This window comes from Lissotriton helveticus, chromosome 7, assembly GCF_964261635.1.
Source record: "Lissotriton helveticus chromosome 7, aLisHel1.1, whole genome shotgun sequence".
Taxonomy (NCBI): Eukaryota; Metazoa; Chordata; class Amphibia; order Caudata; family Salamandridae; genus Lissotriton; species Lissotriton helveticus.
In genome coordinates this window covers 1,293,431,331-1,293,455,171 of record NC_136068.1, presented here as the reverse complement: position 1 = coordinate 1,293,455,171, position 23,841 = coordinate 1,293,431,331, and the positions used below count along the sequence as shown (strand labels likewise).

Below are 23,841 nucleotides of genomic sequence, written 5' to 3'. Positions count from 1 at the left end.
CCAGCCCTTTTTAGGTCTCGCCTACGCAGCGCGCATGCGCTACATAGGCAAAAAGACCTTTAGCCGTCGCTTTGGCTTTTCAGCCAAAAACGTGCACGCGTTCCCTTGCCTTCAATGGCAACGCGTGCGGCGATTCACTTGCGGGAGCCCGCAGCGCCATATGTTATCAATTATCGCTGCGCCAGCCGCTCGCTCCCGCAAGTGAATCGCGCAGGTCCCCCTCCTACCATGTGCGCCTGTTCAACTAGGGGTGTTATCACTTCACAATGGGTTACCAGAGATATGTAGAGCTGCTACTTGGGCTGCATCTAACACATTTGTGAACTATCATAGCCTCCAGGGATTTGAACAACTATTTTAAAATCTGTGCTGTCTTTAGAAGTTGTGATTATGTTTTAACTTTCACACGTTTTTCTCACTAATAAAGCTGGGCATGTGTATTAATATTAAGATGGCCCCATTCTTTAAGGAAGATTAAATGGCTATTGGGGCTTTGGTAAACCTCAGAGGTAATGGCTGAAATGGGGCTGAGGGATGTAGGGATAATTCCCCTGTTACTTACCAATGTTCGTCATTACAGAGAAGTAAACGGCATTACAGGGCAGTAAGCTAGGCAATGCATCCAAGGTAGGTGGACAGTGGCCATGCCATGGGTTAATTGACAACTAAACAACAGTAATCATGTCTGATTATTGTATATGATCTATAATACAAACGTAGGTACATGCATGTGGCAAGCTTGTCGCGCCTTGTATTTTTAATGCCCTTTATTCGGATGTTGTCTTGGTTTTCCTTAAGGTTCTTTTCGGCTGCTGCAGAAAGCACTTTAGTCCACGCAGTGCTCATTGTTCCATTATTAAACGTTGCCTAGCTGTGGTAGAGATGACGTCAGCCGCTGCCTCGGGAGTCAGCTGAGGGAAGGGCTACCACTTCCCCTCGGCTCACGCCTCCTGTCAGCAGAATCCGTTGCGCAACGCACGGCCTCAGAGGCTAAATTTGTCTCGTCTGTTGACCTACTGCGCGAGGTGACCTCCTTTCATGCCATTAAGTTAAAAGCATCAAATGGCACAGCCACTTAGCTTACGCAGCGAGAGACCTGCGGTTTCCAACAGTAGTGAAACCCTTACTTGTTATTCTGCGTTTGCAGACCTTTTTAATGCACTAAAGTGAAATAAAGCACTCTGTCGTACTTGGGGGTGCTCTTATACGCCAATCTATAAATAGGAGCACCTCGGCTCAGTTTGGCACATATCATGTAAGCATGTCAGAACGTTGTGGCAGAGCCTGCCCTTGCGCAGCACTGATGCTTGGTCCTATGTCCGAAAGTGGCCCCTGCTTTAATTTTAAGAACCCCGAGTGGAAGTAATGTGAACTGGGTGTAACATAGCGCAGGTTAGGAGGCCAGCTTTATGGGAAAAGTGCTGCGGGCCTAGATCTGAAGTGGCCTTTCATCCTGTTTACACTTCAAGCCTTGATTCAGTTTCCTGAAAGTTAATTCCCTTATTACCTTGGATGAATGACTGGAACAGCCAGTCAGAATCTAGTGCGAGCGTAAACGTTTTATGACCTTGCCACCACAGTGGAATGCAGATGTACAACAGATGTAGAGAGAGTATCTTGCAGCCAGGGCCCGACTGGGAACCTAAAGCAGCCCTGGCAAATTTGCAGTCTGGCCCGAGGGGGGGAGGGGGTTGGGGGCAGTTTCTAGTGTGAAACACTGCTGCTTCACTAAACCGGCCCCCAGCGCTGCCGATATTGCAGCACTGCTGCGAAACCGCCCCACAGTAACAAAAACGCCCCCCCACCCCCTTCTAGCACACAAGGAAAATGCCCAATGCGCGCTATGGGCAGTCCAGCCCTGCTTTATGGGAAAGGTGCTGCGGGCCTTGATCCTAAGAGGTCTTTCATCCTGTTTACACTTCAAGCCTCAATTCAGTTTCCTGAAAGTTAAAGTTAATCCCTTTATTATCTTGGGTGAATGTGTGGCACAGCCAGTAAGAATCTGATGCGAGCTTAATAGCAGTGAATGAAAATAAGCATTCAAAAAGCCAATAGGTTTCACCTATGCGAGAGCTTTTTGTAGGAAGTTGGACGGATGGCGAAGGTGATTTCAGACTAGAGGCTTTATTGTAGTCAGGTGCGGCGCAGCAGCCGGCTCAGGAAACCATCAGACAGCAACTGCCTTAACTTTTTCAAACACAAACTTCTATATTCTGAAGTGGAATCTTCACGGCCAGAACATCATGGCGTGAGCATTCCAATCAGCAAAGCATGAAAACCAGACCACTACATTATTCTTCTCCTTATAAATGAACGGAAGCAAGGAAAGAGGAGACCCAAAAAGACAAGCATTGGCATAGCCAATAGGTCTCGCTTTTGGAACCTTATAAGTATTTAGTTATCCAGCACAATATCCTTGGTGCAACAACATCAAGTGTTGCATGGCTAAACACTTATAAGGTCCCAAAGGCGAGACCTATTGGCTATGCCTTTGCTTGTTTCTATTTGATGCACCCAGGGCGAGGACCTAGCTGTGTGTGTTGTCTGTGTGAAAGGCCAAATTGATTGCTGGGGTGTTCATTTCGTCCTCTTAAGCCGTCGTCCACTGCTCGCATTAAACCGTGCCATTTTAAAGACCTTGGTCAGCACTTATTTCCTTTTGTACTGCACGATGATAGCTGTGGCGAGCATCAGTCAACCCTCATCGTTCCTTAATGAAAATGGGGAGCCGGAAATTCACTGGAAGGACTGGTTAAAGTTGTGTAAGTCATACTTAATTAACATTGGGGGAGAACGTGCATAAACAGCATATCCTTCTACACAATTTAGGGGTATATGGGTGGAATATTTATGAAACATTGCCTGAACCAGAGAATGAAGCTTAAGGGGAAGCTGCGGCCATGGATATATTTGCTAGTACCATGCTCAAGTTGGAGAGCCATTTTGGGGACAAAATCAATGTGGTGTTAAAATGCCACAGGTTCTTCTGTAGGTCGCAAGGGAAACAAGAGACAGTAACTAATTACATCACAGCTTTGAGGGGTCTAAGCAAACTGTGCGATTTTGGTAACCTCACAGATTCTTTGATAAGGGACCAGCTGATATGTTGCACGTACAACATGTGTATTCAGGAAAACTGTTAGCCAAGAACCCCACCCTCAGGGAGGCAGAGGCCACTGCCCAGTCTGTGGAACACACTGCCAAGTGCATCAAAGAGATGAAAGCACCTATGGATCTAGCAGCTAGTGCACAGGAGAGTGACGAGGAAGGTGAAATTTGCAAAGTAAAAGGGAAGGAAGGGTTGCATAACAAAACACAACTTCTAGAAAGGAAACTTGGATGTTTCAGGTGTGGCAGCAGCAATCATTTAGCCAATAATATCCAATGCCTAGCCAAGTGTGTGACATGTAAGAAGTGCAATAGAAGGGGGCATTTCGCTAGGGTGTGCAAAGATTGGGACCCGAACAACAGAGAGGGAGGTGGTAAAGAAGGGGTCTGTGTCAAAGAAGTTAAATGTGTCACTCCCAATGAAAAGAAATAAGTCTTCCAGGTAAAAGACATGATCAGGAGTAATAACTTAATCTGTCCTAAATGCGAAGTACTGCTCAATAGTAAGGCTTTCACCATGAATGCAGATTTCTGTTCACTTTTTACCCTTCTTAACCATACTGATCTTGTGAGCATGGACAGGCATGGGAGTATCCCATTAATGAAGCCAGATATCTCACCCACAGGCTATACCAAGGAGCCCATTCCCATGGTTGGAATGAAAGAAGTGCACATTGAGTTCAAGGGGAGGAGCACAGTGGAGAAGGTCTACATTGTGGAAACAGGGTCTAATCTTTTGGGATAGCAGCATCAGAAAGAGTTAGGAATAATCCTTGATCCCAATAACCACGACCAAGTGCTTTTGACGGAGGTCATCATATCCGGGGCCAGCATATCCAAGGAGTTCCCCAAGTTGTTTGATGCAAAACTGGGCTTCCTTCATGATTTTCAGCAAAGGATCAAACTCAAAATTAATGCTAGACTCACTGTGCACAGCTTGTGCACGGTGCCACATTCGATGAAGGAACCCCTAGAGAAGGAATTGAACAGGTTATGCAGCATGGATGTCATACAACCCATTAACAAGTCTGTGTGGCTGGCACCTATTGTGATCGCATCCAAGGCCAACGGAGAAGGGATTTGTCTATGTATGGACCTGCGGAGTCTCAATGAAAGCATCTGGGTCGAAAGATACCCTCTTCCAAACATAAACGAAATGCAAAGTACCACGGAACTGGCGAAGTTCTTTAGTGTCATCGATCTCTCCATAGCCTACCACCAAGTAGATCTTCACCCTGACTCTTGACCTCTCACTGTATTCAAACCCCACACAGAACTTACATGTTCGAAAGAATGCCATTCGGTCTGGCATCGACTGCAGCAGTCTTTCAAAAGATAATGCACCAAATCCTGAAGGATTTGGATAACACCATGTGCTTCCAGGACGACATCCTGGTGTATAGACAAACCGCTGAAACCCACAACCAAACACTCAGGGACGTATTGAAGAGGTTGATGGATGCTGGGTTGACTGTGCAGGAATACAAGTGTCAGATCCATGTGATGTCAATGGATTATCTTTGACACTCCATTTCTGAGCATGGGTTCAGGCAAAAAAAAATGTGCTGAGTGCTGTGAGAGATGCCCTATACCCCAAGAACAAGGACAAGTTGAAATCTTTTCTGGGGGTACATGGCAAAGTACATCAAGAACTTCTCAGGGAAGTGCGAACAATTGCGGGGCCTTTTAAAAAAAGACAAGGAGTTCGATTGGCAGGACTAACATATGTGCATGGTGGATGCCTTAAAGGGTGAAATTTTCAATTCCCCAGCCTTAGGTACCTTCGATACCAGGAAACAAAATCCTCACCACCGACGCGTCCAACAAGGGCCAGGGAGCTACATTATCTCAAAGGAATGGCAAGGAGGAAAGGATTATTGCTTTTGCTTCCTGTTGCCTGACCAAAGCTGAGAGTAATTAATCTGTTATTAAAAAGGAAGCCCTGGTGTACTTCTAGTTACCTAAAAGAGTAAACCCAAAAAGAGTCACTGGGACCTGGGTATATGGCAGTAAATGGGAACAGTGGTCCCAGTAAACACACAAAATACATCAATCAACGACAATTATTCCAAAACACTTATTAGTTGACACACAGTGTTATTTCCTCACACAAGGCGTATATTCATTGATAATAATATACAGTTCTTTTCAAAAGTGTCCCTAGAGCAGAGAGGGGAGACAGGGAGGTGACGTGTTGAAAACTAAAGTGAGGATAGACAAGTGAGTAAGAAGTGTAAATCACAAAACTATATTATTTACAAAAACTTAAGGGCTTCTATCTAAAACTCAACAGATTCGCAATATAGCCAAACATTAAATAACCATGATTTGTGACATTAACACAGTGATGTATTGCTGTTGATTAAAACTGGCTAGAAATGAAGATGTCGATGTTTCGACCCATAGATGGTAGGTTAATGTATCCCTTACAGCGGGGTCTTCATCAGGACGGGGTCGGGGGAGAGGTGGTCCCTAGGGATAAAACATAAATTTGACTTAATGTTGGATTCTCCAGTGCATTAATTTGAAAAACGGGGGGGTAAGAGCCTCGAAATTTACCATGAAAAATCACTACACGAATGTTGGAGGGATGGGTGTGTGCGCGTAGGCCCCAAAGCAAGGAGAGAGCGAGAGCACCTGTAGGAATAAGGTGCATATTCAGAGGTGGCCCTATAAAATGATAATGAATACCGGGTGATATGGCCAGTGAAACACCACTAACTTGTATAAGGGTATTCCGACAGGTAGATCTGCCCGGCGTATCAGCTGGGCCTCGGATTGAATCCGAATCTAAATGAAAATAAAAAGGTGGGGTGTTCAGCAGGATTTAAAAGCCACCACCTCTATGGCTGCATTGTTAGATTGGTTGCAATTGAAAACTAAATTAAAAATAAATAAAGCCATCCATTATGGAAACGGTGAAAGTACTGATGTGGCCTCATTGCAGGGTTAAAATGTAAAAATATCCACTGGGGAAACGGCAAGTAACCTGGTTAATTCTGGAACTTAAGGGAAATAAACTCTGTATGTCTTCCGATCTATAAAGGATTAAAACAAAGTTGCGGTTACTAAACCGAACCTTTACAAGCTTAGGTTTGCACGAGTGCTGCGCTCGCATGCCACAGAGGTTCTCACTGTTGATTATGAAACGTCTCAGTCCGTGTTAAGCGAAGCGTGAAAAACGTCTTCCTCTATGTTGGAAAAGGGAAGAGGATCTGAGCTGAAACATTTAAAGAGGCTGACTCATGGTAAAACAGGCCATGAGCGCAACGTCACTGTGCAGATGCTCGATGCCTATCAGACCTGACAGATGATCGTAGTAAGCGAAAAAAGACTGCTGCATCACTCACAATCAGATGAGGAGAAAAAGATTGTCTCTTGATTGCGGCAAAACGCTAAACTGTGGGAAAAGAGAACTCCCAAACCGGTAGTCTTGGGTGGGGAAGTAATCACATTTCTTGCAAAATGAACGGAATTCTCTAGGAGTGGAAAAACAATAATTCATAGAAACTATTCTTACGCAGATCAGTAATCGCGGTATTCTAGGTTCATGTTTAGAAAAACATTGTGTCTGATAATGAAAAACAGTCCAATTGCAGGATCATACATGTAACAGGGGTAACAGTTCACCTTACATTAAAAACAAATCCAGATATTGCATATGTTAAAGAGATGCCATTATTTAGTGTCATGACACATGACATAGTTCATATAATGAATGAAAAACTGCAGAGCGAATTCGGACAATGTTTCTACATGGAATAAAGACATATCATAACAGGCGTTGTCCTTATCACAGAAAAAAAATTGTTTGTTTGCCAGATACTTTTTCAAACATTCCCCTTCATCCCCGGTGACTTCTCATACTGGACTTAGGATCCTTTCCAACTTTGTCCCACCAGCCTCCCGCATGACGAACAAAATCCCGGTGTATGAAAGCGTTGTCCTGAGGGATGTGTCCAAACTATTGAAAGTACTCTAGCACACGAAATATAACATCACGATGATGAAGAGGGAAGCACTTGCATCTCTAAAAAGCAACAAGGCAATCGTGATCAAGCCCGCTGATAAGGGCGGGGCAATTGTTGTACAGAATGTCACCGTTCACCAAACAGAAATTAACAACCAGCTACAGGATGGAGTCAGCTACTTAAGGATAAGATCAGACCTATTCAAAGACCTCGCGTAAGAGATACTCCACCTGACTACGGATGTCCTAGAACAAGGATTCCTGAGCAACTTGGAATTTGCATACCTTAATCAGAAACAACCTCGGCTCCCCACTCTATACACACTGCCTAAGATTCATAAGAACCCACAGAATCCACCAGGACGTCCCATTGTCTCAGGATGTGGATCAATGCTACAACCACTATGTAGATACATAGACCATTTCCTCAAACCTATAGCTGAGACCACAACAGCTTATCTGAGGCACACAATGCAAACAATTTATCTTGTTAACAAACGTCCTTTTGATTTCAGCAGTCAACTATTGGTCACCTGTGACATTGTGTCCCTCTATACCAGCATACCACAAGAAGCTGCCCTTGAGGTCAAGGCTGAAGTGTTGGATCAGCGACCAGCACCCACAGCAGTCCCAACAGAATTTATCATTGGCTTATTATGCATTGCAATGATGAAAAACGTTTTCTCTTCAATTCGCATTTCTATCTCCAAACTAAGGGAGGAGCAATGGGTGCTGCCTTAGCCCCGGACCTGTCCATCATCTTTATGGACCATTTCGAAAAATCTTTTGTGTTCGGTGAACTCAACCCTTTTATTGAAAAGGTGTCCATGTGGTATAGGCATATCGACGATATACTGATGATTTGGACTGGTGACTAAACCGAATTAGACATTTTCCATTCATGGCTCAACGGAAGGAGCCCTGACATACAATTCACCATACACTCAGATCCTAGAGAAATAGACTTCTTGGATATCACCATCAAAAGCGAGGATAACCACTGTATACCACGCTGTATCTCAAGCCGGCCGAGAGGAATTCTCTGTTGAGATACAACAGCTATGATCCTAGAGGACTCCGGGATAACCTCTCCTTTGGGCAGTTCCTACGGATCCGTAGGAACTGTTCCAAGAAAACTGATTGCATGAGAGAATCAGATGACTTGACTAATCAACTGTTGGAGAGAGGCTACCCAAGAAGGTTGATCAAGAGGGCACAGAAAAGGGCTTGATTCTGCCCCTGTGAGAATTTACTGACAACGCAAGAAAAAGGTGATGGTTTTGTTCAAAGGATGATATGCGTCACCACTTTCTCAACACCAAGCCACGCCATCAAGAAAGTGATCAATAGACATTGGACATTGGTATCAGATGACACTGAACAAAACAATCCTCCCATGCATTCCTACAAGAAGGCTAAGAGTATTAAGGACCACGTAGTAAGCTCCTTTCTTGAGACTGCTGATGCGCCATCAATCCAATCTCTATTGAATCTACCACCAACACCAGGACATTTCCAGTATGGCCAATGCAAGGCATGCCAAACCACTATACAAACAAAAGTATTCACATACAAACATCATGTGATTACCTTAAAATCTTTTACAAACTGCAATACGAACAATGTGATTTATGGTATCATATGTCCCTGCGGGCTTATATACATAGGTCAAACGCAGCAGAAAATCAAGGCACGCATTCACCAATACTGCAGCCGAATAAGATGCGAGGTGCAAGGGGCACTATTAGTGGAACATTTTAAGACTGCAGACCACAGCCCAGATGACCTGAAATGGGTGGTACTTGAGAAGGCATCCCTTGGCCCGAGGTGGGGCACCATTGCAACTATTCTCAACACAAGGGATTGCAAATGGATGTCCCTACTAGGCTCCATACATAACTGTCTCAACGAATCCAAGGTCAGTCACGCCCAATTAGCCTATCTCACGCTAGAATAACTTTTCCCGTCCAACTGCAACAACACATCCACATTGGGTCTATGACATACACAGCAATGCACAATTTTACCTGTAGAGATACACCAACAAGCTCTAGCCAAAACAAACAAAACATTTTCTGTTATAAGAACCATGCCTCTGTTATGATATGTCTTTATTCCATGTAGAAACATTGTCTGAATCCGCTCTATGGTGTTTCATTTATTATATGAACTGTGTCATGTGTCATTACACTAAATAATGGCATTTCTTTAACATGTGCAGTATCCGGATTTGTTTTTAATGTAAGGTGAACTGTTATCCCTGTAATATGTACGATCCTGCAATTGGACTGGTTTTCACTATCAGGCACAATGTGTTTCTAAACATGAACCTAGAATACGGCGATTACCGATCTGTGTATGAATAGTTTCTATGAATTAGTGTTTTTCCACTCCCAGAGAATTACGTTCATTTTGCCAGAAATGTGATTACTTCCCCACCCAAGACTACCTGTTTGGGAGTTCACTTTTCCCACAGTGTAGCGTTTTTCCGCAATCAAGAGACAATCTTTTTCTCCTCATCTAATTGTGAGTGATGCAGCAGTCTTTTTTCGCTTACTACGATCATCTGTCAGGTCTAACAGGCATGGAGCTTCAGCACATTGAAGTCACGCTCGTGGCCTGTTTTCCCATGAGTCAGCCTATTTAAAGGTTTCAGCTCAGATTCTCTTCCCTTTTCCAACATAGAGGAAGACGTTTTTCACGCTTCGCTTAACACGGACTGAGACGTTTCATAATCAACTGTAAGAACCTCTGTGGCATGCGAGCGCAGCACTCGTGCAAACCTAAGCTTCTAAAGGTTTGGTTTACTAACCGCAACTTTGTTTCAATCCTGTATAGATCGGAAGACATACAGAGTTTATTTCCCTTGAGTTCCAGAATTTACCAGGTAACTTGCCGTTTCTCCTGTGGATATTTTTATATTTTAACCCTGCAATGAGGTCAGAACGGTACTTTCACCGTTTCCGTAATGGATGGCTTTATTTATTTTTAATTTAGTTTTCAATTGCAACCAATCTAACAATGCAGCCATAGTGGTGGGGGCTTTCAAATCCTGCTGAACACCCCGCCTTTTTCTTTTCATTTAGAATCGGATTCAATTTGAGGCCAAGCTGATACGCCCGGCAGTTCGACCTGTCGGAATACTCTTATACAAGTGAGTGGTGTTTCACTGCCCATATCACCCCGTAATAATTATCATTTTATAGGGCCGCCTCTGAATATGCACATTATTCCTACAGGTCCTCTCGCTCTCTCCTTGCTTTGGAGCCTACGCTCCCACAATCATCCCTCCAACATTTGTGGAGTGATTTCTCATGTTAAATTTTGAGGCTCTTGCCCCCCATTTTTCAAATGAATGCACTGGAGAATCCAACATTAAGTCGAATTTATGTTTCATCCCTAGGGACCACCCCTCCCCCCGACCCAGTCCTGTTGAAGACCCTGCTGTAAGGGATACATTAATCTACCATCTAGCGGTCGAAACTTTGACATCTTCATTTCTAGCCAGTTTTAATCAACAGTGATTCATCACTGTGTTAATGTCACAAATCATGGCTATGTAATGTTTGTCTATATTGCGAATTTGTTGGGTTTTAGATATAAGCCCATATGTTCTTGTAAATAACATATGTTTGTGATTTACACTTCCTACTCACTTGTCTATCCTCACTTCAATTTCCAACACGTCACCTCCCTGGCTCCCCTCTCTGCTCTAGGGGCACTTTTGAAAAGAACTGTATATTATCAACGTATATACGCTCAGTGTGATTAAATAACACTGTGTGTCAACTAATAATAAGTGTTTTGGAATAATTGTCATTGATTGATATATTTTGTGTGTTTACTTATTGTTTACTGGGACCACTATTCCTATGTACTGGTGTGCTTCTTGGTGGTAAAACACTTTACGTCTTTTCTGTGGGGTTTGAATTTCACCATCTGCACTGACCACAAGCCCCTCGCATACATGTTTACTTTCAAAGGAATGGAACACCTTACGCCTTGCATCTGCAAATGGATACTGGGCCTGGAAAACTTCTGTTTCAAGGTGGAATATGTCCTAGGGGGTGAGAGCAAAATTGCAGATTTCCTATCCAGAACACCGTTGCAAGGGGAACCGCCAGAGGAAATGACAGACCCTGCCCTAACAGAAGAAGAATTGGAAAAAAGCATGGAAGAGGATAAAGTGTTATGTAGGCTAAAGAAGATAATAGTAAAAGGGTGGCCCAACAAGTGCAGTGAAGTCGAAGAAGAGATCAGGGACTTCTGGGAGGTCAGGTTTTAGTGGAGCACCATTGCAGGCAAGGTGTATCGCAAGGATAGAATTGTGCCTCCAGTAGAACTGAGGAAGAGAATTGTGGAGTTGGCCCACGACGGTCATTTGGGCAGAGCATGGCAAAAAACAGATTTAGAGTAAATTTCTGGTTCCCCAGGATGGATGCTATGGTAGAACAACAGGTGAAGGATTGTCTCAGTTGTACCAAAAGTGACAAATCCAAGTCCACCCGCGAAGGCCCTGTTGAGGTCCCTCTCAAACCATGGATTAGACTTGCCATGGACATAATTGGACCCACGGACAACCTAGGGATGTACCAGAAATTCATGCTGGTGTTGGTGGACTACACATCACACTGGATCATGCAAAAATGTGTCCAATGCACTAACACTAAAATGGTCCTGGACTTTCTCAAGGACGTTTTCTCAAGGGAAGGGATACCATCAACCCTGGTCACCGATAATGGAGTGCAGTTCAATATTAAACATGAAAGAACTGCACTGTACTTCCCTAAGGCATATGGTCTGGTTGAAAGAGCCAATAGACTAATAAAAGAACACATACAGCTAGCTGTAGTGAACGGTCACAATGTCAAATCATCCTTACATGAATGTTTATGGGCGTACCACACCTCACTAAATCTGATGTCAGTGGTGTCCTCACTTGTAGCCCCCAGGAGAAGAGAACCTTGCACAAAGTTGAACCCCATGTGGTTGGGGGGTGGGAAGGGTGGTTGGTTCCAATTCCAAAGAAGCTGGTGAGAAGGTGGAACGTCACCAAAGCAAGTACAAGAGGTGGTACGGTGAGAAGAATTGGGTCAAAGCTCCAAAGTGGAATGAAGGGGATTGGGACAAGTCAAAATGTGTGTAAAGGAATCCCAGAGCAAAAGCAAATTCTATCCCCCATGCAGTGTGTCTTAAGGTTTTCAACAATGTGGTACTTCTGGAGAATAGGCACATGTGGAGTTGTGACAGAGTTATCAAATGTAGCAATGTTTAGCGTTAATGTAAAAAAGGTAGGTATGTTGTAATCTCCTTCTCTTTCCCTTTCCTCCCACTCTTGGTCTAACCCTGCCCATCCTTCCCTGTTTTACCCAGAGTACTCTCCCTTTGGAGTCTGCCTTGGAATGTTGGTGATGCACTCTATTCTGGAGAGCGGTTGGCTAATAAAGAAGTTGCTGACATCTTACCTCGTCTTCTGGTGATCATGTTTTCAACAGGTGGCATTTCCACTAGCTGGAGAGACCCTAGTCAGCATAACAATGGGCAGGAAGCCTTTGAGGCTCACTGAATGCTGTTCCTGCTTGGGGGTATGTATGAAGCACCTCCACCCCAAGCATGCTTTGTTCCTGACCCACAATAGCACAAGGGCTCCCATCTCAGGGGGTCAGAAACATGTCTGTGTATGGCAGGCTGGTGCAGACCAGTCAGGTGCACACTAGAGAGTGGGTCGTTCTCTAAGATGCCCTCTGAGTGTATTTTGTAATAAATCCAACATTGGCATCCGTGTGGATTTATTATGCTGAGGAGTTTGATACCAAACTCCTTAGCATTCAGTAAAGCCATCATGGAGCTGTGGCATTCGTAATGACAAACTCCCAGGCCTTGAACTCAATATGGCTCCATTGTACTTATAATGGCTGTGAATGGGCATAGACACTGTAGGGGCATATTGTTCATGCAGCTATGCCCTCACCTGTGGTATAGTGCACTCTACCTTGGGGCTCTGAGGCCTGCTAGAGAGGTGACTTACCTATGCCTTAGGGCCTTTGGTACCAGTGGTACCTTTTACAAGGGACTTACATGTAAGCTATAGGTTTGCCAGTTGTGAGAACAAAGGTACAGTTTTGGGAAAGAAGACAGGCACTGGGAACCTGATTGGCAGAGACCCAGTGTACACTCAGTCAAAGTGCATTAGAAAGGTGGGGAGTTACAGCAACAGAAACCCACTTTGCTACACATACGAAGCACATTTTTGGGGAATTCTGAACTGTGGTGGAAACAAATATTTGAATACGATCAAAACAAACCAATACACTACACATTATTGTTTGTGCACTGTATAGATGTATCAATAAAATTGTATGTCTGTGTAAATGTAATGGCCATTTAAATTTAAATGTGTTGTCTGTAATGACATTTCACTACAACACCTTGCATACTCCACTCTACTTCACTCTATTCTACTCTACGCCACTTTGCTCCACTCTACGGCACTCAAATTCACTCTATGCCACACCACCCTAAGACACTCTATGCCACTTCACTCGACACCACCCGTGTCCACTCTGACACTGCAGTCTACTACACTACACTCTATGATACCTCACTGTAGGAAACTCTAAACTCTACGCCACTCTACTCTATACCACTTCACTCCTCTCTTTGCCCCTACATGCCACTCCACTCTATGACACTTTATGCCACTCTACGCCACTCCACTCTACTACACTTTATTTCATTCTATGCTGCTCCCTTGTGCTGTTCGTCATGACAATCTAATATTATATTCTATGACACTCTACTCCTCTTTACGCCACTCCACTTTAAGACACTCTAGGCTACTTCGCTCCACGCTACAGCTCTACTCCACTTTACTTCCCTCTACGACACTGTATGCCACTCTATGCTACTTTACTCCATTCTACTCCACTTCATGCCACCCTAAAAGACTTTACTGCACTCTATGGTACACCACTACACTCTACAACACTTTACTCCACTCTATGTCCCTCCTATGCTCTTCGGTTCCACAACCCCCCCCCCCCTGCCCCCCATTCTCCTTCTAACTCTTGTTTTCTCTTCTTTCTTATTTGAGACTGCTGTGCGCCCTTTCACAAGGCTGGCTCCCGCCTCCCACATTATCTCATTAATCCCTCTCTGTCATTAGTGTGTTCACTACAGGGCACTGGCTAATGGTATGCTCTCGAAAGTTGTTTTGCCACCGTTCCGAACATAACGGTTGGGGAGTTTCAGTGTGCCGCGGAGGACCACTATGTATGAACCCTTCACTTAAACAGTTTCCTCTCTATACTGTTATCATAATGCATTTCCATCTCGAGCCTTTCCGCACTGAAGAGAGCAACAGATTGAAAAGACATCCACGTTTTTGTATTGTATTGTAATTGAATTTATATAGCGCTTACTACCCCTGACGAGGCGTCGAAGCGCTTTTTCGGCGGGTAGCACGCTACTCCGGGACCCACAGAGGATTAGTGTTGAATTAGTATAGTGAAACATGCACGTACATTTTAAGTGGTGGATAGGTTAATCAGTTATTTGGATTTGGAATGATAGCAGAAGGATAGAGTAGGACAAAGGTTTGTATTTATTTATCGCTCGCTTTTTGACGCATGCTATTCAGGGAGCCTATAGAGGATTAGTGCTGAATTAATATGGTGAAATATGAGGTAATTTCAGTGGTGGATATTAGTCTGTTACTTGGAGTGAGAAGGATAGCGGATGGATAAAAGGGGAAGAAAGATTTTCATTCATATAGCACTTGTTACCCCCGATGGGCGTTGAAGCGCTTTTCTGGCGAGTAGCACGCCACTCCGGAACCCATAAAGGATTAGTGTTGAAAATGAGTAGAGTATAAATATGAAGTAATTTGAGTAGTAGATATGTTATTCAGTTATTTGGGCAGTATATTCGTATAGTTGAATATGGAATTTGAGAAGTGAAACATGTTAGTCTGTTAATTTGAGGGATAAAAGAGTGAGTCTTAGCAGTAGGAAGAGGCTTTTGGATGAGTAAAAGGAGTTTTGGAGGGAAGGAGTCAGAGGGGAGAGTTTGTAAAAAGAGGTGTCAGATGATGCAAGGAGGGGTAGAGCAGGAGAGAGTCTAGAAAAGGTTATTTTGGCGATCCTAGTAGTGGTATGGGGTTTGGGATAAATGAGAGAGTGGATGTAGAGGATATATTAATAGATAGGATGAGAGATAGGATAGTGCATTAGAAGGAGTAATAGAAAGAAGTTTGAGAGGAGTCAGAAGGTTGGGCTAGAAAATATATTGAGTGAAGTATAGGCTGAGAAATAGGCTAGTGCATTGGAAATGCTAAATTAGAAGAAAGAGATAAGTATATAGATCCATAAGGACATTAAAAGTATATAGATACATACAAAAGTAAGTATATTTAGATTAAATATATTGATAGAGGCACAGGATGAGAGATAGGGTAGTGCATTGGATATGCTTTTCAGGAGAAAAGTAACAGACACACAGATCCAAGTACATGGAAGGTACATAGATGTACAATGGAAGTATGTACATGTAGACCAAAAATGATTTTTATTTATTGATGATTATTATTATTATTATAATTTTTTTTCTCCTTTTAACAACATAATTGTTTTACATGTTTTATAAAGTAATACACAAAGATAGGTACATATCTATAGTGAAAACAAATGCTTATATACAGAGGGATATGCTGTAAATTTCTATTTCCGTATGGTGCTTATGTGGGGAAGAGCCATATCCTGAGTAGTTTTCTGAAGATAAGGTGGTTGTCGGTGGATCTTATGTTGGGGGGTAAAGAGTTCCATAGTTTGGCTGCTTGAACAGAGAAGGATGTGCCACCCATTGTTTTTTTCTTGTATGGTGGGATTTTGAGGCGAGATGCTCCTTTAGAGCGTAGGTTCCTTTGTTGAATGTGTTTGGTGATTTTATTCCTGATGAAGAGTGGTCCTATTCCATTTATTGCTTTGTGGGTAATACAAAGCAGCTTGAACGTGGATCTTCTGGCAACCGGTAACCAATGCAGGGCTTTCAAGGCAGGGGAGATGTGGTCTCGTGGTTTGATATGCAAGAGTAGTCTGGCAGCCGAGTTCTGAATCCGTTGTAGTCTTTTCATGGTCGTTAAAGGTGATCCGTGGTAGAGGCTATTGGAGTAATCGAGTTTGGATAGAACAAGGGAGATGGTAGCTTGAACCTTGTGTGGAAATCCCAAATGAGGGAAAATTCGTCGCAGAGTTTTTATAGTAGCAAAGCTTGATCTTGCTAGTTTATTTACTTGGACATTCATCGACAGCTTGGAGTCCATGGTCATTCCGAGGTTTCTTACTTCCTTCGATACTTTAGGCAGTGATCCCAGTTCATCAGGCCATGCGGCAAGCGGGTTGTAATTTTTCCAATCGCCACACGTGAGTATTTCAGTTTTTGAAGCATTCAATTTGAGATGGCTCCAAGTCATCCACTGATCCACGGCTCTGAGACAGCTGAAAATTGGTGATTTTCCAATGTCTTTGGGGCATTCCAGTTGAAGGAGTATGTGCGTGTCATCTGCATAGTTGTAGCACGTGAGGTGAAATTTATTGATCAGTACTGGTAAAGACTTCATGTAGATGTTGAAAAGCATGGGCGAGATGATAGAACCTTGAGGGACCCCTGCTTTTGTGGAGTACGGTTTGGACGAGAAAGGTGGGGTATGGATGACATTAGTTCTGTTTCGAAGGTAGGACGCGATCCAGTCTAGAGCAGTTCCCTCTATGCCGGCTTCATAAAGTCTTTGTTTCAGAGTGTCATGGTCAACCGTGTCAAAGGCAGCTGAGAGGTCCAAGAGGAGTAGCGCAGCAACCCCGTTGCGGTCAACTGTATTCTTTAGGTCATCCCTGATGGCAAGGAGGGAAGATTCAGTGCCTCTTCCCGGACGGAATCCTGTTTGGAAATCTGAAAGTATGTCATTGTCTTCAATGAATTGTGACATCTGGCCGAACGCTGCTCTTTCTATCAGTTTGCCCAGGAAAGGTCCATTTGTAATGGGTCTGTAGTTGTCGGGGTTCAGCGGGTCCAAGTTTGTTTTCTTCAGTAAAGGGCGTATGTATGACTTTTTGAGTTCTTCTGGAAATATTCCAGTAGTTAAGGAATCGTTGATGATTCTTCTTACTGGAATGGCAGCAGAGGTTGTTAAAAGAATTGTCTTGAAAGTTTGTGGCGGACAGGGGTCAGAAGGGCTGCCGGCAGGGCTGCTTGCTTTGACCGGGTCCATAAATTTATCGTGTGAGATGTGTTGGAAGGAACGGAGAGGCTTGATGAGAGCATTCTTGGATAGTTGTTTTGTACAAGGGTTAGTGCTGATGCTTTGTTTCTGTTGTAAGTACGAGTCCAACGTGTCTGCTTTGTCCTTGTAATGATTTGCCAGTTTGTCTGTGAAATCTTGAGTAACAGGATGAGTTCCTTCTAGGCAATTTGGTTTTCGAAATTCATTGAGTATTTTATAGAATTCTTTATTTGCACATTTAGCGTTTTGAATTCTGTCTGAATAGTACCTTTTCTTAGCTTTTTTGATAGCCGACTTATATAATCTGTTAATTTTTTGTAGGTGAAGTTTGTCTTGTTTGGCATTTGTTTTGAGCCAGGTACGTTGCAGCTTTCGAATTTGTTGTTTTATGTTTTTTATTTCTATGTTTCTCCAAGGCGCTTTTTTCCTTTTGTTCTGTTGTGTGGTTTTGAGTGGTATCAGGATGTCCAAAGCTTCCTGTAGCCACTCATATAGATTCTGAGCAGAATTTATGGTTTCCAGATTTATACTGGATGTTAGTTGTGTTTCCAAGTGTTCCAAATTGAGTTTGTTCCACGGCCGATAGGTGGATGGATGTTAGGTAGTTTTAGGTGAGTCGCTTAGTGTTGTTTTATGTTGGAAAGCAAGCAAGTGGTGGTCTGACCATGTGACTAGTTATAGTTTGAAAGGTGACTAGTTCAGTATTAGCAAAAATGACATCTAGGATATGTCCAGCGATGTGTGTCGGATTGGGGACAATCTGATGCAGGTTCAATGCGTCTAGGCCAGTGATTATTGTTTTTGGATGGGTCATATTGGTTTTATCAAACCAAATGTTAAGGTCATCCAGAATGCACAGGTTGGAGTGTATTGTTATCAGATTTGAAACTGTGTCTAGAAGTGCATCTGGGAATGTTGCCTTGCTAGGTGGAGGTCTGTAAAGGAGCAGGAAGTTACAGGTGGAAGACGGTGTAGGATTGCATCTTGTTAGAAGAGCCTCACAATTCTTTATGGAGATGTTGTCAATTTTAGTGATATGTATTGTTTGCCTGAATACAACAGCTAGACCACCTCCTTTTTTGGCTATACGATTTTGGGTGAGTATTTGATAGCCTAGAGGAATGGCTTCATGCAGGACTGGAGCCATATCCTCTCCCAACCATGATTCGGTTATGAATAGTATGTCTGGTTTTGCATCGGTGAGAAGGTCGTAGATGTGAAGCTTGTTTTTAGATAGGGATCGAGCATTTATTAGTAGACAGTGTAGATAGTGGCCTTTGGTGATAGTGGGACTTTGTTTTGTAGAAGAGTGATCAGTATTGTGTGGGTGTGTAGCGGGTGTGTTTTTAGTGCTGGTATTAGCTGTATTAGGATAGCAATCGTGTAGCTGTTCTGTATCGTGTTCCTCATCCAGCATGCTAAGAAGGCATTTTGATGGGTCTGCATGTGTATGTGTTGGAGATGGTGTTTGAGAATGAGTTGGAGTGCTCTGTTGCTTTTGTGGTGTAACATTGTTGTGCGTTAGACTTGGGGAAGCAAAGTTGTGAGGTGTGGCATGTTGCTTATATTTTTTGCGTATGTTGAAGGCGGAAGGTGTATGAGTCAGGGGAGGTGGTGCAGCATGTGGGTCATGTCGTAATGTTTTAAATTGTCCAATGGATGAGAGGCGGTTAGGAGAGAGGTGCTGTATTGCTGTATCTGTGTTAGGTGTGGTGGAAGAGTGAAAGCTTGGCATTGGAGTTTGTTCCTTTGTGTGCTTTGAAAGGTGGGTATATGTATGTATTTTGTGATGGTAAGTATTATGAGGTGTTGTGCTCTGAAGATCTTGTTGTGCTGGTGTGTGTGATATTTGTCTGTATAATTAGATTAAATAACCGAAAACCAATCCTTCCAACTGCATTTATTTTTATAGCATGTTCTTTTATAGTTTTTCGCCGAGTAGTTGTCTCTATTGCCTGAGCGTACTCTATATATAATCCTCTAGCCAGTATTGCATTCTACACTCTGCTTAGAGCTTCTGCTGCTTTCATTTCCTGTGCTGAGCTTGGTGGCAAAACGTGGATACAACGATGTCCTGTTCTCGACCAATCATGGTCCTTTGCTTTGCTTCTAATTGATTGGCTCTTTTCTGTTACAGTGTAACCAATGAGCAGCCAAGTTTAAAGACCAATCAGACGCCAGATCTTTGACCAATCAGCTTGGGCTCGCCAAATTGGGTTGATAGTGTGTGACGTACCATGTAGGCTGTGAGCACGAGCCAATTGGAGGACGCAGTGGGTTTTGCTAGTTTAACGCGCTTTATAAAGCGGCATTGCGCGCATCTCTACTCAGTATCTGAGTTAAGCTGAAGGCTGGTGTTCCCTGAGAAACGTGATCTGAATGGTATTTGTGCGGAAAAAGGATTTAGCGGTTTGGAAATTATTGGTGCGCAGTTCACAGAACACTGTTCGAAGCAGTTACTGGTCAACTGAAAAGGTGAGTAGCGGATTTCAGGGAAATGAGTCGTATTGGTTTAGACTGAATTAAATGATGACTGAGTGAATATAATATATTGAAGTACGATTAAGCGGTGGCATATGCTTGTAGACTATATAAATCCTAATTGTCACATATACCCGTGTTTATGTGGAATTGTGAGATTCCTTCTTCCCCAACCGATGGCGTATCTGTTGCTAATTGCCGGGAGGGGGGAAGAGGGGGTGTCTACGTTTTGGATGACGTGGAGGGTAGTCTGGCGTGGAGAGAGGAGTTGGTGACAATAATTGTGAAGTGGGAGAGGTGTGGCGCCGCGGCCAGGGCGACTGACGCTGGAATCTGGGACCACGGTTCGATCCCCGGCTCCGGCGGCAGGTCTGCCCAGCACCATGTGACTCTGGGCAATAGCTCGCTTAATCTTCCCGACGGCCCCCAGCGCCTAGAGACCCTTACGGGTGATTGTGCGCTTTACAAATGTGGACTTTACTTTACTATTCCGCATACTCTTATGACACGGGGCGTTTTAACAGAGCTTATAATCTATAGGTAACTGTAGGGTATAATGCAGTACGGTATGGTGACGAGGAAGGAAGAAACAGTTGACTGCCCGGAAGTGTGGTGGGAAGTGTTTTTCGTGGGCGGGGAGAGTGTCTGGAGAACCAGACCCCTACTGACGTTACGTGGTGTCATGGCTGCAACTGGTTTGAGGAATGGCGCTAAAAACCTTCGAAATGATAAAATGCATGCCTTAAATTGAGCAAAATTAGATTCTAAATACCCGTCACAGTTAAGCAATAATAAGCCAAATCGTTTTAAAATTAACTCCGCGTGTTTTTGGTATCCTCTCAATTTACTCTCCGCAATTAGACAGTACGTTGGTCTAGGTCTGTAAATGTAGCGACTGCAGTCCGTATGTTTTTATTACACATACACACCTAGTATCCATCCCTGCCTATAGTTCAGTCGTATTTACTTTCTCACTTGCAGTTTCAACAGAGGGCATGGCCAGAACAAAGCAGACTGCTCGTAAATCCACTGGTGGGAAAGCCCCCAGGAAGCAACTGGCTACCAAAGCAGCAAGGAAGAGTGCTCCCTCTACCGGAGGTGTAAAAAAGCCCCATCGTTACAGGTAAGCTCAATCTTTCAACTTGTATGACCTATGATAGCGGCACTCTTTGGTTTGTTCAATTTATTACATAATTGTTCAAGTCTGGTGTTGGCCAGGTCTGTTTTTTTATTTTATTTTCTCTAAAGCGCCTTGACGCTTCTGGGCATATGTTAGCGCTCTAGAACTGTTTCAAGCAAAATTACAATGTGTACGTTCAGTAGCATCTCGTATCTTTTGGTGTGCTCCGTCACTCGCATCTTGCTTCTGCCCATCCCGCATATTTAATGATCAGGGTAAACCTTCCGTTATTTTACATCTGCACACCAAGGGTCTTTAATGGTTTTCATAAATGCAAGTGTTTTCAGATTTATGTGCGGCACAATGGCGTTTTGATTTGTCAACTGTATAATAAAGTTGGATACAGACTTGCAAGTCAAATAGTCGCGTCCGCTCCCCCCTCTCCTTTATGTTTGTTATTGAAGGCCAACGTTAATAGTATTAGGTACAGGTTACCTTTCGGTTGTTGTCGTATACCTGCGGTCGGTCTGGTAACTTTCGGAGGGAATGGGAGCAGTAGTTCACTCTTCGGCTAAGTGGGGAAAACTGCTGTTCATGGCCCCTTCACGCCAGTCTTTACTTTATTCTTCGTAGGCCTGGTACTGTCGCCCTCCGTGAGATTCGTCGTTACCAGAAGTCCACAGAGTTGCTGATCCGAAAACTCCCCTTCCAGAGGCTGGTGAGGGAAATTGCCCAGGACTTCAAGACTGACCTACGGTTTCAGAGCGCAGCTATTGGCGCCCTGCAGGTGAGATTAACTGCACTGTAATTTAAATAGGGTTTTTAATGCGACTTGACACTGCCTCGGTTCAGTACCGTTCTAACTGGCTTTTTTCCTGTTCCAAATTGCAGGAAGCCAGCGAAGCCTACCTAGTAGGTCTGTTTGAGGACACTAATCTGTGCGCTATCCATGCCAAGAGGGTTACCATCATGCCAAAAGACATCCAGTTGGCTCGTAGGATACGAGGCGAACGAGCATAAATGTTACTCGTAAAACGTGTAAAATATTTTTTTTAATTTTACGTGAGCTCTTTTGTACTAAATTGTTAATTTAGCGTTTTTATTCGAAGTGTTGCTCCGCATTTGTCGTGCTTTTCGTGCATGTTTGTCGTTCAAAAATATGGATACTATGTTTTTGGCCATGTACAGGATCCTCTGCAATAACTATCACTTAATTGTGGTGTAACTTTGGTGCTGCACTGGTAAACCACTGGGATTGGGGCCTTCAAAAAGGGATGCCAGTGACCCTTCAGGTTCTTGAAATGTAAATAATGCAGCTGTAAGACTTGTGCATTTATAATCTTTTTATATTGTAGTTTTTTGTTTTATTTTTTTTAAATTAAATGTTTTACATTACACCCCACTCCTGTCTTGTTTGTCTTGGTGTGCAATGATATCTGCCTGCATGTAGCAATGAATGTTTGTGAACCGATGCACTGACGTTATTGTTGGGTTGCATATACAAAGCTTGCATGTCGACAAAGCATGCACTTTTGGAGAAGCAAACCTGATTTTTGAAGTGGAAACTAGGCTTCATTGCTTTTTGTTGTTAATGGGGAATTTATTGTTTCGTGTGGACCTCGTACGGAAAATCTTGTACCTGTCCAGCGTTGGATCGGTTTTACTAATGCCATCCCGTGGCATTTCGCGGTCTGTGGGTTTTTATTTAAGGGAAGGGGGGCTTGTGGAAGGTTGGAATCGTGATTAAACTCTAAATGTGGGTCATTCCTAAGACGCAAGTCTCACCTGGTCTGATTGTTGTAGTTGCCATGGCAATGCAAGAGCAGGCCACTGAGAGCATTAACTCATTGCTACAGTAGTTGGAATCTTTTTATTACATGTTGGTGTTGTAATGTCACTAAGTGCAAATGGTATCGCAGACGATAACGCTTGCCTGTAAAATCGCACTGAAATAGTGCGCCGGAAAGTTGCCCTCTTACCCGAGACTTTGTTTGGATGACAGCAGTTTAACCATTAGGCTTGGTGGTTCATGCTCCGCATGAAAATGCGCACACTGAACAACCGTTGTCTGTTCGGGTTTCACACGGAGCACCTGTAGGACTACAAGTTTATTGATCAAACGATTTTCCGTCTCTACAGTATACACTTATGCCGATAAGTAATGCTTTGGATACAGAGGAAAAGGGCCGGGCGCTGCATGGTTTTGAATTCATTGCTAAGAACGAAAATTGTGGCATTATTAAGTGCCACATATTTTCGGTCCTTGCGCAGGCCATGCTTGTTTGTGCATATGATGGAAACGGATTGCCCTAGACTCTAGAGAATGTTTCAGGGTCCCATATTCTAGGCTCGCAGATTTACTAGCTTGGTGATGAAAAAATATATAAAGACAATATGCGCTTGGAAACTGCAATGGGCTCCTGTAGTTACAAACTATGGGCGCCCAGTTTCAGTTAAACAGGCTTGCATGCCACACATTGAACAGCCCACTCCTGACATTAATACTCTTTACTGTGAGTGGCAGCATTTTGTTTTTGCATAGTTCTCTAAAATGTAGTTCACTTTATTGGCACAGCTGTTAGACCATTTTTATTTTTTCAATGTATAATTTTTCATTTTGAAAATCTATGCACCAGCATTTTTACATATGATTTAAAACCATTGGCTATTTCAAAAAACATGTTGGGCTTGCCAAGACCAAACCTATAGGTGTTGCCAATGCTTGTTACAGGTGATCCGAGCTCCCTGATTGGAAATGTTAAAAGGGGGAAACCATGATCTCACTCTAATTTTTTTTTTAATGGTTGCTAAGAGACAGTAGTAGATCTGTTTTCTCTTTTCTCTCACTTGCAATCACTAACGTGCATGCTCTTAACATGGTGGCAG

At 43.3% G+C, this 23,841-nt stretch overlaps 1 protein-coding gene across 1 annotated transcript; it reads left to right on the top strand.

The window, feature by feature from the left end:
- The first annotated feature begins 19,679 nt into the window (after window positions 1-19,679).
- H3-3B (H3.3 histone B) lies at window positions 19,680-22,357 on the top strand. The gene is made up of 4 exons (XM_078654544.1): window positions 19,680-19,829; window positions 20,817-20,958; window positions 21,589-21,742; window positions 21,847-22,357. Exons 2-4 carry the CDS (start codon window positions 20,831-20,833, stop codon window positions 21,973-21,975), a joined length of 411 nt encoding a protein of 136 aa, XP_078510670.1. The 5' UTR covers window positions 19,680-19,829; window positions 20,817-20,830; the 3' UTR covers window positions 21,976-22,357.
- The last annotated feature ends 1,484 nt before the right edge of the window (window positions 22,358-23,841 follow it).